Source organism: Serinus canaria, chromosome 4A, assembly GCF_022539315.1.
Source record: "Serinus canaria isolate serCan28SL12 chromosome 4A, serCan2020, whole genome shotgun sequence".
In the NCBI taxonomy this organism is placed as follows: domain Eukaryota; kingdom Metazoa; phylum Chordata; class Aves; order Passeriformes; family Fringillidae; genus Serinus; species Serinus canaria.
Window position 1 is genome coordinate 18,285,177 of NC_066318.1, and position 23,300 is coordinate 18,308,476.

The window sequence follows — 23,300 nt, forward strand, 5'->3', positions numbered from 1 at the left end:
GTTGGAGTAACTTTTCAGAAAGGTTTGAGAGTGTCTGAGCGAATCCAGGAAGGCTCTGCTTAAATAATGAGCTGCTAATTGCAAATTTAGGGATCAAGACCAGGAGTTTTGGCCATTTTCTGGAAACTGCTTCCCTCATTCATTCCTGTCTCCCATGAGAGGTGGTTTATCCAGAGGATGGATGAACAGACCCTTGGCTGCTGGTTACTCTGATTTCAGGTTCCCAGTTTGCCAGGCCAAAAGGTGGTGCTGTGCTGAGGAGGTGAAAATCCAAGGGTGTGAAAAGTTCGAGATCAGTGGGGAGGAGCTGTGGAATTTGGGAATAACAGGAGTCCTTTAGCATCGTCACTCATTTCTGGGAAACCCAGCCCTCCCTGTCCACCCCAACAAACAAACCAGAGCCTCCCAAACAGAAACATTCCTCGAGCTGGTTTGGGAGAGGATTTCAGGATGGTGAGGAAACATTATGGGATGTTATGGTAAAAGCAGGGCAATGCCCATGAAGGCAGGAAATGTCAAGGAGGACTCCATAATATCAGAAGGCTAATTGATTACTTTATGATACTATATTATTCTATACTTTATTACACTATGTTACATTACATCTACACTGAATCTGCACAAGCACCCAACTCAACTCAACTGCCCAGAGTCTTGTGACTGCCTGCTGACCCACAGCCTGCACACACAAGGAAACCAAACCCCATCACTCTGGGTAATCAATCTCCATACTGCATTCTGCTGTGGCACAACACGGTAGCAGCCAGGGAGATAAGAATGGTCATGATCATTCTTTTCTCTGATTCTCTCACTGCTTCTCTCAGGTTCAGAGAATCCCACAGGATGTTTCTCTCTAACTCCTGCTCCCTGGAGGTTCCAGACACGTGTGAGCACAAGGACTCCAAGATCCACAGGAGCCTCTCTTTGGGCAGCTCCCAAGGCCCCTAGGGCCTGAACTGATGTGAGAGATCAGGGGGAGCACTGGGGCCTCCCCACACCCTGTGTCCCTGCAGGACCCAGCTCCTGGCCAGCCCTGCACCTCCAGGGAACTTGGGGTTTGTAGTGAACCCCCGAATTCATGATTCCATCTCACCCAGGCTGCCCTAAATGTGATTTTAATCCTGATTTATGCAACTCATCCCATTCAGGTTTGGGGGGTTTGGGTGGTTTTGAGGGAGGGAGGGGAAGCACCAGAGGAGGTTTTGCCTTGGCCAAAGCGGTTCTCACGCCCCAGGAAGGCGATCTGGACCTTCCCTGGGCACGGCTGCTGACCCAACTCCAGGCCAGGGAATATTTTACAGGATATTTTACTCCCTGGTTCAGGCAGATTTTCCCATGGGACAGCTCTAGCACTTGGAGTGAGAAGCTGCATTTTCCAGTAAAATTTTAGGGATTGGTCTGAGAGTTTTGTTCCTCAGCAGAGAGGGTGGAACTTGAACCCTGAATAATCAATCTGCAGTTTTTAGAGATAAATGTGAATCAAATGAAGAGATTTGACCTAAAGAGTGTTGGGGAATTCCCTATCTAATAATCAAAGCTTAAACGTGGAATTACTGTTTCTAAAAAGTTTTCAGTTATGCATTAAACAGCAAGTGATGTGCTAAAATATTTTTTTAAGGAAAAAGAAAAATAAATAGAAAAAGGAAAAAGAGGAGAGAGAAAGGGAAAGAAAATGGAAAAGAGAAAGAGATGGAAAAGAGAAAGGGAAAAAAAATGGAAAAGAGAAAGGGAAAGAAAATGGAAAAGAGAAAGGGAAAGAAAAAGGAAAAGAGAAAGGGAAAGAAAATGGAAAAGAGAAAGAGAAAGAAAATGGAAAAGAGAAAGAGAAAGAAAATGGAAAAGAGAAAGGGAAAGCAAAGGGAAAGAAAAAGGGAAAGAGATGGGAAACAGAAAGGGAAAGAGAAGGAAAAATTAAATGTAAAAATAAAATTAAAACCAAAAATAAATGTAAAAACAGAAAAAGAAAGTGACAAAGAGAAAGGAAAATAAAAACAAAGAAAAGAAAGAAAATAGAGAAAAAAAAGATGAAAAGAAAAGGAAAAAGAAGTTGGTAGAAACTGATGATTAAATTTTGCAGAATCTCATTTAAATTAAATTAGAAGTTTATGTTTGCTCTAGAGATGGAACTGAGGATAACAAATGGTGCCAGGTGACATGAGGGGAACAGGATTTTCTGAGTGATCCCTGCTGAAGTGTATAAAATAATGGAGCAGAAAGGCAGTTTAGGGGACCCTTGATATCAACCTCTTCCAGAAGGAAGGAAAATCCTGGCTTGAGTCCAGCCACGGGATGCTGTGGAGTGTTCCTGCCTCAGCTCCATCCCTCTGCTCTGCTCTGGGCTGTGGGGCTGGACAGAGCCAGCCCCAGCACCTGGGGACTCACTGAAAAGGGATTTTTTCACTAAAACCCACGAAACACCTCTTTTGGTGAGGTGCTGGGACACCTGGGAGCCCAGCTGTGATGGAAGGATGGATGGATGATGGAGGGATGGATGGATGGATGGATGGATGGATGGATGGATGGATGGATGGATGGATGGATGGATGGATGGATGGATGGATGGATGGATGGATGGATGGATGGATGGATGGATGGATGGATGGATGGATGGATGATGGATGGATGGATGGATGGATGGATGGATGGATGGATGGATGGATGATGGATGGATGGATGGATGGATGGATGGATGGATGGATGGATGGTGGATGGATGGATGGATGGATGGTGGATGGATGGATGGATGGATGGATGGATGGATGGATGGATGGATGGATGGATGATGGATGGATGGATGGATGGATGGTGGATGGATGGATGATGGATGGATGATGGATGGATGGATGGATGGATGGATGGATGGATGGATGGATGGATGGATGGATGGATGGATGGATGATGGATGGATGGTGGATGGATGGATGGATGGATGGATGGATGGATGGATGGATGGATGATGGAGGGATGGATGGATCCAAGCACTGATCCCTGTGCTGACAGCCACACCTGGAAGGTTCAGCTTGCTCCAGCATTTGGACATGTGAAGGATTTGCCTGAGCTTTCCCACCTCTCCCAATTATTCCGTTTTACACGTGCAGGGAGTTATTTTTCTCTCTGTATCTAATTTTGTATTCTAATTTTTCTATTTCTAGAAGCTCACGTTCTCTGGGCTGGAATTACACATTTCCCTGTCCCTGGGCCCTGGAGCTGGGTCATTTCTTCTCAGCATCCTCTGTGGCTTTTCCCAATGCTTTTCCCCTTTTCAGGCTATTCTTTGGGATGGAATTTTGCCCTTGTGCCTCATTTCAGCCCTCCCAGGGTGCTGCTGTGCTGGAGCTGCTGGAAAAGCTGCCGCCCATGGACAGGGTCACTTGGGCAGGGTTGAAAACTGGCTGATGGCCAGCCCAGGGAGGGCTGGGAATAGTGGAAAAGGTGCCATGTCCAGTTGGGACCAGTCTTGTGTCCCCCAGGGATCAGCACTGAGCCCAGTTCTGCTCCACATCTTTATTAATGATCTGGATTAGGGGATGATCATCAGTAAATTCACAGATGGCACCAGGCTGGGTGGGAGGTGGATCTGCTGGAAGGCTCTGCAGAGCCTCTGCAGAGGGACCAGGACAGGCTGGATCCGTAGGGTGGCAGCAGAACTGTGAGGGTCAGCGAAGCCAAGTGCCCAGCCCTGCCCTTGGGTCTCCAGGCTGGGGGAAGAGGGGCTGGAAAACTGGGAAAGGCCCTGGGGGTGCGGGGGACAGTGGCTGGACACGAGCCCAGGTGTGCCCAGGTGGGCAAAGCCAAGGGCACCTTGTGCCAGCCATGGTGTGACAGCAGGAGCAGGGCAGTGCCCATCCCCTGAGCTGGCACTGCTGGTGCACCTCCAGTGATGGGGACAGCTCTGGGGCAATCCCGGCAGGACCTGGAGCGTGTCCAGGGAAGGGAACGGAGCTGGGCAGGGGCTGGAGCCCCAGGAGGGGCTGAGGGAGCTGGGAAGGGGCTCAGCCTGGAGAGGGAGCTGGGAAGGGGCTCAGCCTGGAGCAAAGGAGGCTCAGGGGGCCCTTCTGGCTCTGCACAGCTCCTGCCAGGAGGGGACAGCCGGGGGTGTCGGGCTCTGCTCCAGGGAACAGGGACAGGAGGAGAGGGAACGGCCTCAGGCTGGGCCAGGGGAACTCGGGATGGAAATCAGCAGAATTTCCCCATGGGAAGGGCGGTCAGGGGCTGAAACTGCCCGCTGCGGTTTGGAGTGCCAGCCCTGGAGGTGGACAAGGAATGCTGTGCGCTGGTGACAAGGTGGGGACGGGTCACAGGTCGGATTTGGTGATCCCGGATTTGGTGATCCCGGAGCGCTTTTCCAGCCCCAGCGATCCCTCAGGGACGGAGGAGCCCGCAGGCTCCCAGCGCCTGAGGGGCACCGACGGCGGCCGCCAGGGGGCGCCGGGAGCAGCGCGCCTCACGCACGCGCAGCGCTCGCTCCCGTGTCCGCCGCCCCGCCCGCGCCGCCTCAGACATCACGCGGGTGGCGGAGGGGTGGAACTGCCCGACCAGGGAAACCGGGGATACCGGGAGCACCGGGAACACCGGGAGCACCGCGAGCGGCCGTGCCGAACCCCAGCAACCCGGAATCGCCTCTTCAGCCGAAGCAGTGCGCAGGCGCGGGGACAGAAGCGACCAATCGCAGCCGGCGGCGCGGCGGTTACGTCACAGGGGCCGTGAGGAGGCGAGGCCCCGGTCCGGGAAGCGGCGCCGAAGGAACCGGGAGCGGCCCCGGGCTCAGGGGCAGTTCTGGGCCCCGGGAGCGGTCCCGGGCTCAGGGGCAGTTCTGGGCCCCGGGAGCGGCTCTGGGCCCCGGGGCAGTTCCGGGCTTCGGGGGCGATTCTGGGCTCCGGGACCTGGACCAGGGCGTCCCAGGGGTCACACGGTGGCTTTAGGAGGGTCAAAGGAAAGAGTCGCCGGTTGTGGGTGGCAGGTCTCGTTGGGGGACACGCCGTGGAAGGGGCTGGCGCTGTGCTGCTGCCGGGAGAGTTTTCCAGGCTAGGTCTGCTTGAGGGACGTGGAAGAGGCGGCTGCGGTTCGTGTCCTGGAGCTGGAGGCAGCAGAAGGGCAGAAACCCGGTCACAAATCCTCTCCAAAGGAAGAGTTGGATGCGGTCAAGGAGCTGCTCCAGGCTGTGGTTTATCCATGGTGAACTTCTCCAAGCCCTGTTCTGCTGCTGGCTGGTAGCTGCTGGCACACTCCCCGCGCTTCCCAGCATGGAGAGGAGGAATCTGCAGCACTTGCCCCGAGCTGGGGTGAATATTGTGCTGATTTTTACCGATAGATGCACGCAGAGAGTTAAGGCAGACCCTCTGGGTGCCATCGGATCTGACAGGCTCATTAGCAGCTCTGTGCAAGCTGCACTTGCCCCTTGCAATCCTGGCAGCTTTTCAGGAGGATTCTGCAGCTGTGAAAGCAGGAGATAAGACAGGAGTATTGCAGGAGAGGAGGATGGTTGAGGCGCAGGCACCCAGCTTTCCAAGCAGAGCTGGAATAGAAAGGAATCTCCGTGTGCTGCCAGAGACTCCCTCTGACAAGGTGTCTTGGTTTGAACAGACAGGTGTCTGCTAAGGAGGGCAGGAGCCTCCCCTGAAATGGAGAATGCAAACCCCCTCCCTCTGAATTGCTGTAAATTTTAAATTAAGGGGCTCTCAGGCAAAAAATAAGGGAGCAGGGAATAACAGTTCTTTAATAGGGAAGAAAATTAAAAGATAAAATAAACAATGCAGTAAATCAAACCCACACTGACAGAGTCAGAGCACAGCCTGACACCCTGTGGGTCAGGGTGCTGGCAGCAGTGCCATTGGAATTGTGGCTCAGCCCTCCTGCAATGCCAGGGGTGGTTCTGCTGGAGCAGGGATCCTGGAGAAGGGTGCACTCTGCCTCTGAAGGTCCAGGGGAAGAGGCAGCTGCTGTTCCTCTGGGAAATCCAGTGGAGAAGCTGTGCTGGTGTTTCAGAATCTCCAGACTATATCCAGTTAGGAATGCTTGGCTCCTCCCCCTAGGCTCACATCTCCCAGTGGGATGCTGCAGTTCTTATCAGCCATGCAGGGACATCCAATGGCCTCTTATCAGCAGGGGTCTCCCTGGAGGGAAGAGTGGGTGTGAAAGAGATAAGGAAAACTGCCCACTGAACAGGAGACAGCTGCCATACAGATGGCAAATAGATACAATTTGCTTGGCAATCCAGGACACAAGGCACCTGCCTCTGATCATGCCTGATCCCCTCCTTTCCCCTGCACATGCTGTTCAGAGTTCTTGCCAGGCATGGGCAGCTGAAAGGGGAGCACGGAGCCTGGGAAGCAGCAGAGGAGCTCTGGCAGCCTGAGCTGCCTGCACAGCTCTGGGACAGCCACTCTTCTTAGGGAGTGCCACCCTGGGGCAGTGGGAGGTGTCCCTGCCCGTGGCAGGGGTAGAACTGGATGAGCTTTAAGGTGCTTCCAACCCAACCCAGTCTGGTAATTAATGACTTTGTGCTAATTACCCACGACAGCACTGGCACAAAGGCTTCAAGCCCTCAGCCCACCTCACCTCCTGCAGAGGATTTTGCTGATTTTTGGGGCCTTGGAAGGACTGAGTGCTGCACGCAGGGCACTGCCGCCCTGGATTTAAATAACATGTATTGATCCCCTGCAGTCAGGGTGGGCCAAGGAGACGAAGGAAGGCCTGGCTGTTGACTTCTCCTGTTTAAAATTGCCCAGAGCTCTAAAGGTGCCTCATTTCCCTGAGAGCCCTTTGTGCCTGTGTGAAACACCTTCCTGCTCATTTTGTGGCTCTCTGTTCCCTAAAACCGATGGAAATGTTCAGTGTGTGAAGAAAACCCTTCAGTGAAGGCAGGGAGAGCCTTGGAACATTTGCTGAGCCCTGAGTACAACTTTGATCAGAGCAGTGAGCCCAGGGTGCTTTTTGTGCACATTTTACACACAATGTTTCAGTCTTCAGGTTTTGGCAGCTCACTTTGGGGTTTTTCTCCTTGACAATGAGGGTTCTGATTCTATGGGGTCACTGGTTTATTTCAGAGCACTGCTGAATTAAACAATACCTGCTGGTGAAGCTATTTTTGTCTTGTGGGCTGTATTTATAAATTGGGATATTTTGGGGAGTGAGCATAACTTCCTGCCTGCTTTCCTGTGCTGCTGCTAAAGATGAAGGGCATGCTGGTGCCTTTATCTTTTTATCTCTGTGCCAACAGCCCTAAATCCCAAATCCAGGGCAGTCTGTCAAGGAAGGAGCTGAGCCCCACCTCCTTCAGCCCTTTGAGGTTTGCCACAGTCACAAAAGCAGGAGTTTGAAGTGCTCAGTGCTTGTTCAGGGGGTGCAGTTGGCTCCTGGAGTGAGGGGTTATCTCTGCACAGCCCCTGAGCTGCACTTTTTACACCTTTTAGGTTGTTCAATGAAAACTTGGCCAATAAAACTTCAAAAATTAACAAGTTGAGTGTAGAGGATCTGTGAGCAGAAGGCTCGTGCTGAACAAGGACAGCTCAGAGCAGCTGCTGGCAGCGAGTGAATGCTGTCATTGTGCAGCTCAGTTAGTAACTGAGTTCCAGAATTGGAGACAAGTTGTTCTCCTGCAAGAACATCAGGGAATTAGACAGATTTTATCAGAATATTCTGACTTTGGACCACTTTCTTCAAAAATCTGCTTTAAAAATAGAGGAGAAGTCCAGAAGGAAGGGGGATAGGAGAGGGAACAAAACCCCCACATTTTATTCTCTTCCCCCTTCACGGCTAATCAGACTTGGATCTTTTTTTCTGCTTAACTGGGATATCTGAGAGTTCAGCAAGAGGAACAGAGAGATAAAATGGCTTCAGATTCTCATGGACCTTGGCACAGTTTTAGGGGACACAAAGTTACTGCCACAGCTTCTCCTGAGATTTGTTTTGCATGAATATAACCCAGAGTCAGACAAAACTCTGCAATTTGGGGTTCAGGGTCTGACAAGGATATTTGAAATGTAAATAGAAAACACTTGTTAAAATCAAGTACAAGAAGGAAGGAAGGTGGGTGTTCTCCTGCCATCTTTCCTGGTTTTTAAAGGAGAAATCTAAACCCATTTTTATGTCCATGTTTGCTTCAAAAGCTTTAAGGAATGGGGGAGGAGGGGGGGGAAGCTTCAAAAAGCTTCAAAACCTGGAATCCTGTGGGACCAGCACTGCCTTTCCCACCCATCAAACAGTTCAAGGTTTGCCAGGCTGGAATTTCCTTGGAGCTGCCTGAAACTGCCAGGTGCCAAGGGAAGGAGGGGATGAATGCCAGAGCTGGGGAGGGGGTGACAAGGCTCTGAGGGGGGGACACACAAAGGAGTGATGGCTCTGAGGGGGATGGCAAGGCTCAGAAGGGACACACACGGGGTGATGGGGCTGGAAGGGGACACCCGAGGTGACCAATGGTTCCGGGAAGGATGGTGAGGCTCAGAGGGGACAGCCAAGGTGACAGGGCTCAGGGGGACACGTGAGGGCTCAGGGGACAGACAAGCTAATGGCTCTAAGGGGACACCTGAGGTGACATGGCTCTGGGAGGGGGCACTGTGAAAAATGCCAATCCCTTGTTTTTAAAATTTTGAAAAGTTTAATAGTAATAAAATGGTTATAAAAATAGTAATATAATTAGAGTAATAAAAATTTGGACAATTAGGATTTAGGACAATACGAGACAATAAAAACAAAGAGTTATGGACAGTCCGGGTACCTCTTTCTGGGCAAAATAAACCCAAAAAAGGCCCCCGTTAACAGAGGATTGACCCTTAAAAACGACAGCCTGTTGCATATTCATACACCTCATCCATGATGCATAAATTCCATTCAAACACAGGATTCTGTCTGGGCAGTGCCAGCTTCTTCCTCTGAATCCTGACGGCATCTTCAGGAATGAGCAAGGCAGGAAGAAGTTTGTTTCTTCTGATAAGAGAGCAATAAATTCTTTTTCTCTGGAAGATTTAGGAGTCCTGTGGCTGCTACCTTGGTGCAAGTCCTTTCTTTAAAGAAAGTATCTTACATAGCATAGTTTCTATTTTAACATTATGTTATAACCTAAAACTATATTTAACACTCTACTTAAGACAATTAATAAAGCGTAACTTACTAACATAACACATATAATATTCATTTTTAATATTTGCAAAAAGCCAATCATACAATACCCATTTTTCACAGACACCCAAGGTGACTGAGGGCTCTGGGAGGGGACACCCAAGGTGATGGCCCAGGAATTCTGGAAGGCAGGAAAGCCCAGCAGATCTCCCCAGATCTCTGAGTCCCGCAGGTCTGGGGGAGCTCCCAGGAGTCCCTTCAGCAATAAACATGTATAAATCTATATATCCTATGTGCATTACTATATATGAATCTTCAGCACAATCCTGTTTGCCTTGAGGAAGTCAGGGTGGTTTAAACACACCGTGGGACACAAGCAGGAATTTTCTTGCTTGCGTTAGAGAAAAAGCCAATTAACGCCATGTTAATTAGCTGGGGGCTCTGTGCTCCGTGGCACTTGAACGTTTAAACAGGTGGGAGGCTGCCTTTGCAGAGGCAAGGCGCTTCCTACGGCTTCAGGGGGCTCTTGGGGCCGAGAAATTTTGCCGCAGAAGTGGAAAAATCAAGTCCCGAGGGAGTTTTGAGGCAGAACGTGCGGAAAAACAGGAAAGGAGGGCGGGGTGTTTCCCGATCCGACAGGAAAAAGTACTTCTTCCCATACCGGGAGTCGAACCCGGGCCGCCTGGGTGAAAACCAGGAATCCTAACCGCTAGACCATATGGGAGGCGCTGAAAACGCACCTTACCCGCGTGTCTCAAATGGGTACTGCCCGCCCCGTTAATTGCCAGAATGGTTCTGCCGGATCCTGTTCTGCCGTTCCATGGGAGACACCGGGAGTCACCGAGAATCCTGGGACTCATCGGGACCCCCAATAAACACCCCCACCTTGCCAGAGATACGCTGCCCTCATCCAACATGGCGACCGGGGTTTCGCCCGCCCCGCGCCCGCATCACGTGACACCGGGGGGCACGCGCGTGCGCGGGGCGGGCGGGGCGCGTGCTCACGTGACCGGCGGCGGCCGCCGAGCGCTGGGTCCCGTGAGCGGGGGGGGTGGGGGCGGGACGGGGGCACCGCCACAGGCCCGGGCACCGCCACCGCCCCGCGCCGCCCCACCTGCCGGCGCTCACACCGGCAGCGCCCCCGAGCTGCCGCAGGTACCGGGGGTCCCACCGGCATCGTCCCTCAAGCCGGCCCCGAGCAACCCATCGCCACCGGAGGTACCGAGGCGCGGTCCGGCCCGGGGGGCGCGGGCGCTGCGGGGAGTCCCGGCGGAATCGCGGGGATGGGGCTGAGGGGAATCCCGGCGGAACGGAAGGACGTGCCGGGAGAAGGGGCTGCGGGAATCCTGAGGGAAGGGGCTGCGGGAATCCTGTGGGAAGGGGCTGCGAGGCACTGCCGGCCGGGCCGCAGCCATCCCAGCCGGGCCGGGTGGTTTCGGGAACGCCGGAGGTTTCCCGGTAGCAGCGGGAGTTCCCCATGGGCCGGAGCAGGGGGAGGGGAGCTGGGGCTGTGTCAGCTTCCCCAGTACCGGCACTGGGATCGGCATTGGCGAGCGGATCCTGTGCCTGTGGAACGCGGCGATCCAAGGTGGGCTTCTCTCTGCAGGTGTGTGATGCCAAGCACAGCCATGAAGAAAAAGGTAAGGACGGGCAGGAGGATCCTGTGTTTCCCTTCCCCATCCATGGACGCCGTTTGTTGTATCCGTCCCTCGCATGGGGCTCCGGTGCCTCTCGGAGTCAGCTCTGCATCCTCTGCTGGAGGTGCCAGGCGTTAAACCCAGCTTTAATCCTGGCCTGGATGGATTCCTGGATGGATTCCTCTGGGTTCCTGCAGAGCCTTCCCCGGCAGTTGCTGTTCCCCGGGCGCTGCTGGGGCTGTTGCAAAACTCTCTGCAAAACCCTGTGCTCAGGGAGGAGGATCTGCTGTCCCTCCCATGTCCCTGGGCCACCCTTCTGAGGTGTCCCAGGAGCCCCGAGGGGATTCAGGGCTCCAGGAGGATGAAATTTAACACGTGGGGAAGGAGCAGCAGCTCTGGACATGGCAGGGGTGGGTGTATCCCAGCAGGAGCACGTCCGGAGCTCTTAAAGGAATATCTGGCTGCCTTTCCACAGTGAGGTAGGGTTGGGTTCCCTACCTGGCTCTCCGTGCTGCTGTCTGACCCCTTTGCAAGGCCTCTGCAGCCTAAACTTTGGGAACTGGGGCTGTTTTGGGCTGTGCCTCAGAGTGGGATCGAGTTTCTGCCTGGGATTTTGTACTGGTGCTGTGAAATAAGAGCTTGGCTGTTCTCTGGAATCAGCTCCGGGGACAGGACAGGACAGCATCCTGGGGGCCCTCCCCAGCCCTCCTGGGTGTGGAACAGCCAGGAACGCTCCTTGTTGCCAATCCTGGAGCCTGTGGGCAGCTTCCCTCTGGCCAGGGTGCTCCCAGCACGGAGCTGCTGCAGGGATGAGCTGAGCACACAGCACTGGGGAATTGTGCCTTGCTTTTGTGCCCAGGCTGTGGCAGCTCCTGCCCTGCTGTCCAGGGTGGGGGTGGGAGGCTGGGCAGGCACTCGCTGGGCTGTTCTCCTGAAATCCCTCCTGGATGGCAGACTGGCAGGGCTGCTGCCAGGAGCTGGATTTGGCTTTGTGACTGGAACTTGTTTAACAGCTGGGTTTTGCGAGCAAGGCTATGTTGGCTGCCACTGATGGGTTTGTTTTGTTTAATTTTTATTTTTAGAAAACAATGTAAAGCCTTGCCTGGTGTGACTGTCTCTGGTGTGACTGTCTCCCCTCATCCCCACCCCCAGCAGCATTCCCTACTTTTTGGCTGCCTCTCCTTTCCCCTGAGGTCTGCACAGATGGGATATCATGGAGTCAAGAGTCTCCTCTGGAAAGGCATCACAGGTGCCATATAAAGGGTCTCCCCCGCTCTGGGGATGCTGACCTGGGTTGTCTCATCTGCTTTTCCCTTTTTTTTTTCTTTTTTTTTTTGTCTTCTGGCACCTGAAACTGGGAATGTCCCTGGTATCTGGGGAAAGGAAAACCAGTCGTTTTATTGAAAGAGCAGTATTAGAAGGTCTTTAAGGTCCCTCCCACTGCTGTGTGGTTAGGACAGAGTGTTTGGGGTGGAAAACCAGGAGCCTGAGGGGTTGGTTTTGGTCTGGAGGGTTGCGACAAAGCTGTTCCTCATCTTTAAAGTCCTTTGGTGGCACTAAAGCCATCAGGTGGGAGGGGCTGGGAATGGGCAAGCAGCTCCTGCTTTTCCCAAATCCTGTCTGTGTTTTTGGTGAAAAGTGTTCAATCTTCCCAAGGACAGCAGGGAGGTGGGATGACCGTGGCCCAGTGACCACCCAGGAGTGGCTGGGGTGTCTGAGCTGCTCCCCACGTGCTGCTCTCTGCCTCTCTTCTGGTGCATTCCCAGCTGGACTGTGCCACTGCTGTGTTCAGTGGCTTTGGCAGTAAGATGTCAGCTCGAGGGAGCTGGGAGGGACTCAGTGCTCTGACAGAGCTCATTTTTCCTTCTTTCCCTGTGTGCAGGTGCTGCTGATGGGTAAAAGTGGGTCTGGGAAGACCAGCATGAGATCCATTATCTTTGCCAACTACATCGCTCGGGACACGCGGCGCCTGGGGGCCACGAGTAAGGAACTGCCGGCCCCATTCCCGCAGCCAGGGCTCCAGCCCCTCATCAGAGGGGCGGGGCCGCTCCCTGCAGCGATCCCTGGGTCTCTTGAGTGTGTCCCTGCAGGTCCTCCCAGCTGCCACACCCTGCTGGGAGCTTCGGGATCAGCCAGGGACAGGCAGGAAATAGAGGGAAGGGAAGGGAAAGGCAGCACTGGGATTGGCTTTGCTGCTTTATTGTTCAACTTTTATCCTTAACTCACTTTTTTGGGATCAGGAAGCAGCCTTTGGTGCAGCTACTCCTGTCAGAGCCTCCTCTGTGCTGGAGGAACGTTCCTGCTCCTGCAGGGATCTCCAGCACAGGGCTCCTGCAATGCCCCTGTGGTTTTGGCAGGATGATGCACTGGGCTTAATGAATGCCTTTCCTTCTTCTCTTTCCAAAGCCTTTGTTGGGAAAGAGCAAGAAGTGATTCCTCTGGGAGAGGTGGATGAGTTGTTGGGATCTGGTGCTTCTCACTGGGAGGAGCCTGTGTGGATTTAATGTCAGGGATTGGTGTAAATTTCCTCTTTGCCATGGATTTGACCTCTTCCTGAAGTTTACATTCCCTGTGCTCCTGGTTTATTTTGTTAGGGATGGCTTAAAGCCCTGCACAGTCATTCCTACAGTATCCCAGGGAATGTGTGAGTGAAGGGGAACACTTACTGCACTTCTCAGGAGAGCAGTGGGCAGGGAGGCCTGATTTCCTCTGGGAAATGGGGTTTTGGTGGGATTTTACAAAGTGGGGCTGCTTTGTGAGGAATGCCCATCCCTGGAAGTGTCCAGGGCCAGGCTGGATGAGGATTGGAGCAGCCTGGGATGATGGAGGGTGGCAGGGGCTGGAATGAGGACTTTAATCCCTTCCAACCCAAACCATTCCATGATTTGGTGCTGATTTCCATGATTTTTGGCTGCCCAAGCTCTGCCCTGGATGTGGTGCAGTCAGTGAGCTCCTGCTGTCTCTTTGCAGTTGATGTGGAGCATTCCCACGTCAGATTCCTGGGAAACCTGGTGTTGAACCTGTGGGACTGTGGAGGGTAGGTACTGATTCTTCCTGGCCCAGCCTTTGGGGGAGGCTCTGGGGAATCAGGGATGGAGCAGAGTGGATCTCCTCCCCCAGGGATGAGGTGGTGCCAAGGGAATGCTCCTTCTGCTGTCCTGAGGTGCTGGAATGGCTCACTCCAGCTCCATCCAGGTGGGATTTGTGCAGAGAGGCCATGCTGGAGGTTGATCCTGTGGCTCCTGGAAGCAGCTTTTTTCAAGGAATGTGTCCCTTCCTCAGCTCCATGGCCTCTGCAACATCTCAGTCATGTTCAGCCAGAGTTAAAGGAGATTTAAATCCTGGGATTTAAGGCTGAACTGATGCTTTGGGTCACATTTCACCTGTTCCTGCTGCTGTGGGCTTTCACAAATAGCTCCTTAAAGCCAACCTGGGGCAAGAAGCAGCAGGACATGAGGGAAGCTTTGGCTTCCTGTGGGACTGGGGGGCCGATGCTCTCCAGGAGCATCCAGCTTTCCTTGGGAGTGCCCAGGGCATGCTCGAGTGGCGGCTGCAGTTCCAAATCCCAGCCTCACCCTCCTGGCAGGAGGAGCTTCCCACAAACCCAGCCTGCCAGGCAGGAGCTGCCCTAAAGGGAGTGTCCTGCTCTGCTCCCCCAGCCAGGACACCTTCATGGAGAACTACTTCACCAGCCAGAGGGACAACATCTTCCGCAACGTGGAGGTGCTGATCTACGTGTTCGACGTGGAGAGCAGGGAGCTGGAGAAGGACATGCACTACTACCAGTCCTGCCTGGAGGCCATTCTGCAGAACTCCCCCGATGCCAAGATCTTCTGCCTGGTGCACAAGATGGACTTGGTGCAGGAGGACCAGCGGGATCTGGTGAGGAGCTGGCAGTTGCCGTGGAAACGCACCCCTTGTGCCCTGTGGGTCACACCTCAAAGGCAGCCCCTCGGGGCTGTTCCTCAAAGGCTTTCTCAGATGTCCTCAGAGCTTTTCCTGCCTTCTTTTAAAGTGTGTCATCCTAGAATCCAGTGGAGAACAGCAGTGCTGATTTCTAGGGACAAGAAAAGCCTTTCCTGCCTGGTTCCAGAGCTCCCAGCACACCTTGGCTCCTTCCAACCCAAACGATTTTGGGATTCTGCGGCAAGACATCCCTGGCCCTGCTGCTCCCTGGGAGGGTTCCTGGCTACTCTCCCCTGCAGTATCCCAGAGATCCATGTGAAACTCATCCCATAAATCTATACAGCAACCACAGCACAGGCAGGAACATTTCACTCAACCCTCAACTCTCTTTGCTCCCCAGATTTTTAAGGAGCGTGAGGAAGACTTGAAGCGCCTTTCCCGGCCCTTGGAATGTGTTTGTTTCAGAACTTCCATCTGGGATGAGACACTTTACAAGGTTGGTGCATCTTCCTCTCCACATCTGCCTTCCCAGTGGGGAGCAGAGCAGGAGGAGGATCCCTGGAGCTGCTGCTGGTGTGTTCAGCTCTGCAGCTGTTGCATCTGCTGGCTGGCAGTGAAACCCAAATTAATCCTGGGTTTAAATAATTAATTTTAAAAAGTCAGGAGTGTGTGGTAAATATCAGGAACTTGGCAGACAGGCATCCCAAATATCCCCCTGGCTCTGGGAAGGGTGATTTTGCCACTGCCCCACACCTGGGTCAGCAGCTGGGCAGGGAGGGGAGGCTGAGCTTGGAAAATCCCAGTGTGGATGAGCACAGATAGTGATCCCAACATCCCCCAGCCCCTCCTGGGCTTGTTCCTGGCCTATTGGGATAAGGTGGAACTTTGTTTGGGTCAGGGATGAGCTGCCAAGTGTCCATCTGAGTGCTGACCTTGCTCAGGATTAAAAATCTCTGTGAACTTGAGTGGGAGAAGGAGACAGAAGCATTCCCAACTTAAAGCAGGACTGATTTAAGTCTGTTCAGCAGCGCTGTAGTTTCTCTGCCTGCTGGAGAAGAACTGGGGCCAGAGAAGGGTCTCCTCAGGTCTGGGCTCCCTCTGGGATCTGGGCATGGAGGGTGGAGAAGCTTCCCAGGCTGTCAGCACCCAGAAGTGCCAAAAATCCCTCTGGGAGCACATTTCTCATGAGGGGCTGCGGAGAGGAGCTGGTGGGACCTTTCTGTGTCTCCCTGTCCAGGCCTGGTCCAGCATTGTCTATCAGCTGATCCCCAACGTGCAGCAGCTGGAGATGAACCTGAGGAACTTTGCTCAGATCATCGAGGCAGACGAGGTGCTGCTGTTTGAGAGAGCCACGTTCCTGGTGAGTTTCTCCCTGGGTGGAGCCTCCCTTTCCCTCCCCTCTGCTCTGGAGCCAGGCTGAGAGAGCTGGAGGTGCTCACCTGGAGAGGAGAAGGCTCCAGGGAGAGCTCAGAGCCCTGCCAGGGCCTGAAGGGGCTCCAGGAGAGCTGGAGAGGGACTGGGGACAAGGGATGGAGGGACAGGACACAGGGAATGGCTCCAACGGCCAGAGGGCAGGGATGGATGGGATATTGGGAATTGAGAATTGTTCCCTGGGAGGGTGTGGAGGGGCTGGGATGAAATTCCCAGAGCAGCTGTGGTTGCCCCTGGATCCCTGGCAGTGCCCAAGGCCAGGCTGGACACTGGGGCTGGGAGCAGCCAGGGACAGTGGGAGGTGTCAGGTTGGAAGTGGATGAGCTTTGAGGTCCTTCCAAGCCAAGCCATTGTGGGATTCCATGGAAGTTGGGAGGTGCCAGCCCCAGTGCAGAATGCCCTGATCCAGGCCTTGGGATTCTGAAAGCAGCTGCTGGGACCTTGTGGCCCATGGGACCATCCCAGAATTCCCCCCTGCAGCAGCTGAGCTGAGGTTTGGTTGGGGTTTCCTCTTGCAGGCTCTGGAAGTGTTTCATGTCCCCATTGTGGTGGGACTGCTCCGAGAATCCCCCTCTGCACAGGGCAGGAACCTTTTCTAGCTTTAAAACCAAACATTTTCACTTCCTCCTGCTGGGGCATTTGAGCTGGACCTGATTTCTTTTGATTTTTGATGTTCTGCAAATCCAGAGCATGGATGAGGGGTCAGCCATGGGATTGTGATGCTTTTCCAAGTCCCTGTGCTCCCATTCCTTCTGCAAGGTGCTGGATAAAACCACTCTTGGTGCTTGTCCATATTCCTGATTGCTGGGCTGGGCTCTTCACACTTTGCACCAAACTCTTGCTGAGCTGAAGGAAATACTTGAATTATTTGGAGTGTTTTCCTTGCTGGTGATTTGGAAATGATGGAGGGAATTTGGGAAAGGAGCCATGAGTTTTTTTTCCTCCTTAAACTATCAGAAACAAACACTTGCCATGCCTGGCAGGTTCTGCTTTTTGACCTTTTGGAGATAATGAATAGTTCCACCTCGGGGTGTGTGACAGTGTGATTGTTACAAGAACATTTTTAACTGAAAGAAATTATCTTTTCTTCAAAAATTGTGTTCTTAATTTAAGTGCAATGGTGACTTCTTAAAAGACTCCCTTTTTTTTCGTATACTTAAACATTCCCAGAACTCTCTTCTCTTGAAGGAAAATCTTCCTGTGAAAATCTCTTTGGGAAATCTTATTCTGAAATTTTATTTAAATTGTAGTGAAAAAACCTCATCTGGGAAGTTTAGGAAGGAAATTGAAAGCTGGCAACTACAAGTCTTGAATATGGCTAAAACTGTGCTTGTGGGAATAATTGGGCAAGTTTAAAAAGTGATGGGTCTAAGGTGGTTAAGGGAAAAAAGAGGAAAAACCCCCTAAAAACCCTGTTAAATGTGACTCCCTGAATAGAGCAGTTTCAGATCCCTGTGCAAGGCAGTGACACGTCCAGTGAGAGCTGATTTTGGGATTGTGAAGAGTTCAAAGCAGCGGCCTAAGGTTTGGAAGAGATTCCTGTCAGCTTTGCTGTGGGGATGGAGCTGTTTGGGCAGGAAATGCAGCTCTCACTCCATGTGGCTGAACAACAAAGGGCTGGGGCCACCAACTCGGTGGGAGTGTTTATGGAGATGTTTTCAAGGGTTCCTAAAGCCCTTCAGACCCTCTGGGTGTTGGCATCCAGGCACTCAGGGCTGTTCCCTCTGCTCTGACTGGAGTCAGAGAAGAAATGGAGAAGGAATTCCCAAGGAACCAGCTGCCTTTGAGCTGCTTTTCTTGGGGAGGAGCAGCTTGATTTGGCTTTGGGGTCACTGCCTGTGCTGGATGGGAGGGAAAATCCATCACAGTACTGAGCCCATTCCTGAGGTGATGGACACATTTTTTACTCTGTTTCCACCTATTTTTGGATCAAGATGTAAATTGCTGCTGAGGTGAAGCCCTCAGAGGGGACAGTGGTGTCACCTGGCAAATCCTTTGTGTGCTGATCCTGTCAGAGTTTCTCCACAAAAACCCCACAAGAATCTCTGTAAACACTCCCAAGATCCAGTCAGCCAAAGGCAAAGGGGGTCCTCCCTGCTCCCCAGGCATTCCCAGACCCGCTGTGGAAGGGCTGGGCTGGAATCCTGACTGGCTGTGCCCCCTCTCCAGGTGATCTCCCACTATCAGTGCAAGGAGCAGCGGGATGTGCACAGGTTTGAGAAGATCAGCAACATCATCAAACAGTTCAAGCTGAGCTGCAGGTGAGCTGCTCCCATCAGCACTGGGGACATCAGGGCTATTCCAGCTTTTTCCAGAGAATCCCAGTTTGGCTCCTCAGCAGCCAATATTACTGGAACACAAATCATTTAAATGTTAATTTAACTCTTCCTTTGCACGTGGTGGGAGAGCTTTGGTGCTGTTTTATTCCAGGCCTCCTCCTCCTGGATCAAGGCAGAGGAATTCCAGGGCTGAAGTGATCAGAAGTGTTTCTCTTGGAAACTGGGAATGGCAGCTGGAGAGCTCTGCTCCAGCCCAGGCCCACAGGGCTGCCTGGGGAGGATGGGTCTTGCAGGCACTGTTTATCCCTGTTTTCAGTGGAAAAGTGGGAAGCTTGACTTTGCACAGCCCTCAGGCTCCACTGCCAGGTTAATTCTGAGGATGTGTGGAGCTGGATAGAATGGAGAAGTTTCTGGAGGGGTTTACAGATGTTCAGATGTCTCCAGATATTCCCATTTTATGCTTATTTCTACTGTTCATCCAGAGTGTCCAGGTGGGAATGGCTGAGCCCTGCTATCCAGGGGGAGCAGGCCTGGTCAGGGGGGTTGTGTCTGGAATTTCTTTCATTCAATGCACAAGCAGCTGATATTGTTCTCATTTGGCCCCAAACTGAGGAATTTGCCTTTAAAACCAAGCCCAGCCAAAGCCCTGCTGTAACCACACCTTGCCAAGTGGGAATTGCAGCTCCTCCTTGTTCCCAACAGCTCAGATCAGGGATGTGGGCACAAAAGCTCTTCATTCACTCTTTTCCCCCCTTTATTTCCTTGTTTTTCAGTAAGCTGGCAGCTTCTTTCCAGAGCATGGAGGTCAGGAACTCCAACTTTGCTGCTTTCATTGACATCTTCACATCCAACACCTATGTGATGGTGGTCATGTCAGACCCCTCCATACGTAAGTCAGAGTCAAGAGAAACCTGCTTGGGGCAAAAAAAACCCAGAAAAACCTCAAAAAAGGTGGGATTAGTCCAGTTTAAACTGTGTTTCTCTTGGAAAATCAGTTTTTAATTACAGAACTGATTAGGAGAGAGGGATTGAGTGTGAGCGGGACCCTGCAGAGGTGGTGGCACAGCTGAGCTGCTGCTGCTGTCACAGGGAGCCACCAAACCAGACCTGGCTGAGCAGGTCGTGCCTAAAGCCTATTTTGGGCAGTTGGGAGCTGGCAGCCCCAGTGATTCTTGGGGAGGAAGCAGAGCTGGCTCATGTTTGGGTGTTGCTGGGCTGTCTCGGGTGGACAGGCTCTAATTTTAGCAGCCTCTATTTATCCCATGGAGGAGCTGCAGCAGTGCCAACCCGCTGCCCCTGGGAGCAGATCCCTGTTTACACAGCTCTTGGAGTTCCTGCTGGGAGCTCAGGGGCTCCAGGGACACTGCCCAGCACTCCTCAGGCCTGCTGCTGTGCTTTCCCTGCCGTCCTCACTTTGGGAATTAGAGGCACTGTGGGATCCCTGGCAGTGAGGCACCAGCTGGGCATTGCTGGGCTGGAGAGCAGCTCTGGGATGAGCAACTCTCCCTGGGAGAGGCTTTTCCTCACGTTATTCTGGGATCAGCCAACAGCCCTGACCATTCCACATTAAATTTGCCCAGACCGTCCCACACTAAACTTTGCCCAGACCTTCCCATATTAAATTTTACTCAAACCATTCCATGCTGAATTTTGTCCAGACCTTCCCATGCTTAATTTTTACCCATCCCACATGAAATTTTGCCCAGACCTTCCCACGTTAAATTTTGCCCAGGCCATCCCAGATCAAATTTTGCCCAGATCTTCCCCCACTGAATTTTCCCAGACCATCCCACCTTAAACCTTGCCCAGACAATCTCACATTAAATTTCACGCTGCCCAAAATCCCACTGTGGATTTTGCCTGGCTTGGGAGCAGGAGGATGCACCCAGCCCCTGCAGACGGAGCTGTTGGAGCCAGGCAGCCCTGAGGCCGTGGTGACTCTCACCCTTTTTAACTTCTTTTTATCTCCCCTGTCCCTTTTCCGTCGCAGCTTCCGCGGCCACGCTGATCAACATCCGGAACGCCAGGAAACACTTTGAGAAGCTGGAGAGGGTGGATGGACCAAAGCACAGCCTGCTCATGCGCTGATCCCAGGCACCGGGGCTTTGGGGGGAGAAAAAACAGATCGGGACTACTTTTTAGGAGAATCTAACACTGTCCATGTCTTTGTTGGGCTTTCAAATGAGTGTGCTGCTTGTTTTTTCTCCTCATCACGTTGGACACTAGAGCTGGAGGCTGGCCGGATCCGCCGCGGACCTTCCCGGAGTTCCCTGGCACGGGAGGGTGGGGAAGGAGGCAGGGCGGGTGATGTGCCCGCAGGGGGTGTGACAGAGCCCTCCTGGATGCGTGGCTGCCGGCTGATGGGATATTTACTGTTTCCTTGGATGGTTGCTAGAATAAGTTTATAAATTTCTCCTCATCTTTGGTCATGGAAATAAATTTTTGCTACCAGGGATTTCAGATCTGAGAGCTTTGTCAAGTGGGTTTGCTTTCTCCCAAATCCCGGGGCAGCTTTGGGAAGCAGGAGCTGTAGGGGCTGGTTGGCTCCCTTCGTGGTTTTGGGGGTTTTTGGCTAAAAGCCATTCCAGAGATTTACTGGAAATCGCTTGGCAGCTTCTCCCTCCCTTTATTCTCTCTTGCTGCTTCAAATTACTGTGTACAAAAGGGTGTGGTGCCTCGGTGCCTGGCTCTTCCCTGTATCCCTGCCCACACACCCGCTGGGAGGCGAGAAATCCACCGGGGCGAGTCCTGGGGTGGGAACGAGGAGCTAAAAGGGCCGGAGAACCTGGGGGCTCCGCATAAGAGCTCCCAGCCCCGCTCCATCCTCCTGGAATTCCTCACCCGCGTCTCGCACCGCCCACCCGGCAGCTGCCGTGCCTCGGGCTGGGGGAGTTCGGTGGGAATCGTCCCCGTGGGGGAGGGAGCTGCTCCAAGGGAGCCCCCGGAGAGCTGTGAATGGGCCGGGCCCGTGGCAGAGGTTGTGTTCCCCGGGGTGCAGGTGTGGAACACCTGGAGTGGGAATCGTGGAACAGCCCCGACACAGCCGCTGTTCCCCCATGGAGCTGCCCCGTGCCTGGGATCAGACCCTGCTGGGAATGTCACAGCTTCCCACGCTCCAACCTTGCCCCGGAGCAAGAGGATGATGCGGGTGTTGGAGCCTCTGGAATATCCCATCCCACTGGGAAGGGCTTCAGGAGAGCAGGAGAGGCCGCGGTTCCAGGAGCTTTGGGCACCTGCTGGGAGCTGCTGTGCCAGGAAGGAGGGACGGTGGGAATGCTGCTCATTGCCATGGTGACTGGAGTTGCCGCTGGGTTTCCTTAGAGAATGAACCACAGCAGCACATGGAAGTGAGATGATGTTAAAGGGGAGTGTGGAGTGGGGGGCAGGTGACAAAGAGCTGTCAGGAGCCAAATCCTGGCCGGGCTGGAGCTCCTGGGACAGTGACCCAGTGGGGCTGGAGTAAAGTTCTGCTGTTCTCCCACTTCAATTCCCTTTTCCTGAAGTGCATGGATCTGGGGGCTCTGTGGGAACCAGCTGTGGCTGAGGAGCCGCTGTGCTCATCGAGTGACAGCCTGTGACAAACACGGGAGGCTGTGTCAGAGCACCTGCCCTGCCCGCTCCCGTGGCACTGAGGTATGTCCTTTGTCCCTGCCCAAAGCAGATCCCAGGCCTTTTTGGGAGCCGCTTTGGCTCCTTCCAATCCAAGCAGGGAGATTTGGGAGATCAGGCTCATCACCCTCATCCCAACCTTTGGTGGGAAAACTCTTCCCACTTTCTCTGGCAGCTCCTGCCCTGAGGGAAAAAAAAAAAAAAATTGATGCCTGTTCCAGATGTTTCTCACACAAACATCCCAAACCTGGATGAGGTGGCTGTGACCCAGCCTTTTCCTTCAGCACTTGACCTTGTCATGAGGAGAAACTTGATGCCATGTGTCACTGAGATCCTGAATAAATCCCCCCTTGGCCCAGTTCCTTTCCCTAGGAGATGCTGTGGGGCCCAGGGTGAGCTCCCTGGGACAGGCTGTGCTCCCTGGGGCTGTCCTGGAGCTACTTCCAGATTTTTTGACCATTTCTTTCTTGCTTTGGAGCATGGGTGGCTCCAGTGGGGTCACCCCCAGGATGAGCTGTGTAGGGTCAACAATTCCTGAGGGTCTCCCTGGGGATGCTTCCACTTGTTTTTCCTCCTTGGTGGCACAGAATTGTCCCCAGGAGCTGCTGGGGGGGGTGGGCATGGGGCTGTGGTGGCCACACTCAGCTCTCCAGCTGGAACCAGCACCTCCAACCCATCCAGGGGGTCAAGGATTGTCCAAAGTCATCTGAACTGTCACTGCTGAACTGTGCCTTGTGGGCACCTCGTGAGGACCATCTGCACCATTCCCTGCCTTGGCTCCAGCCCCTCCTGCCAAATCCATCCTTGGGGAGCAGGAGAGGGGACCTTGGGGGAAACCCCTGCCCTGCTCCCCCCTTTCTTCTGTGCTTTTGGGGAGGTCACCTGTGCCCACTGGTGGTCCTTCAGCTCGGTGTCATTGGGTGCAGGGCCCCCAAAAGATCCCCAGGGGAGTTTGGCTGAGGGAGGGTCCCTACCTGAGCCTGTCCTGGGGCCTCCCTGGTGTTTCCTGAGGAGGGAAAGGGGTCTTTGCAAAAACAAGGTCAGATTGGCGCTGGTTGTGTATGGTGTGGTAGCTTCGCAGAAGTGGGGGTCACAGGGGTCCCCTCCTCACCCTGGATGAGCTCTGTGCATGCCAAGGTCACCGCCTTGGTGGCCTTAACCGCTCCTTGAGTCACCCCTGGCAGGGACATCATGAGTAGGGGATACCTGGCTGAGTCCTCATCCGCAGGGTTTACTGGGTCAGAGCTGGGGGTGGGGGGTCCTGCATTTGGGGGGTCATGGAGTGACTAACCCAGCCTGGGCCTGTCCCTGGCAAACAGAGCAGGGTGGGGATCTGGGGACATCTCAAGGCTGGGGACACCCCGAGGCTGGGGACATAGCG

General features: G+C 53.5%; 1 protein-coding gene, 1 long non-coding RNA gene and 1 other non-coding gene across 6 annotated transcripts; 1 reads left to right on the forward strand and 2 right to left on the reverse strand.

Annotated features, from left to right (window-relative positions):
* Positions 1–3,589: 3,589 nt before the first annotated feature.
* On the reverse strand, positions 3,590–10,058 carry LOC127059601 (uncharacterized). Of its 4 annotated transcripts, XR_007777573.1 has the most exons (4): positions 9,798–10,058; positions 9,168–9,313; positions 8,805–8,925; positions 3,590–6,113 (listed from the first exon to the last, which is right to left on the reverse strand). It is a non-coding gene; the product is annotated as an uncharacterized LOC127059601 (long non-coding RNA). The 4 variants fall into 4 exon arrangements; XR_007777572.1 differs by lacking the exon at positions 8,805–8,925; XR_007777570.1 differs by lacking the exon at positions 3,590–6,113 and having other exon boundaries at positions 8,269–8,925.
* Positions 9,710–9,781, reverse strand: TRNAE-UUC (transfer RNA glutamic acid (anticodon UUC)). The gene has a single exon. It is a non-coding gene; the product is annotated as a tRNA-Glu (tRNA).
* Positions 10,059–10,132: 74 nt separating the features above from the next.
* Positions 10,133–20,777, forward strand: LOC103816494 (ras-related GTP-binding protein A). Its single transcript, XM_050974356.1, has 10 exons — positions 10,133–10,275; positions 10,664–10,697; positions 12,577–12,676; positions 13,665–13,731; positions 14,354–14,576; positions 15,001–15,096; positions 15,838–15,960; positions 18,201–18,292; positions 19,084–19,199; positions 20,301–20,777. The coding sequence occupies exons 2-10, from the start codon at positions 10,671–10,673 to the stop codon at positions 20,396–20,398; spliced, it is 942 nt and encodes a 313-aa protein (XP_050830313.1). The 5' UTR covers positions 10,133–10,275; positions 10,664–10,670; the 3' UTR covers positions 20,399–20,777.
* The last annotated feature ends 2,523 nt before the right edge of the window (positions 20,778–23,300 follow it).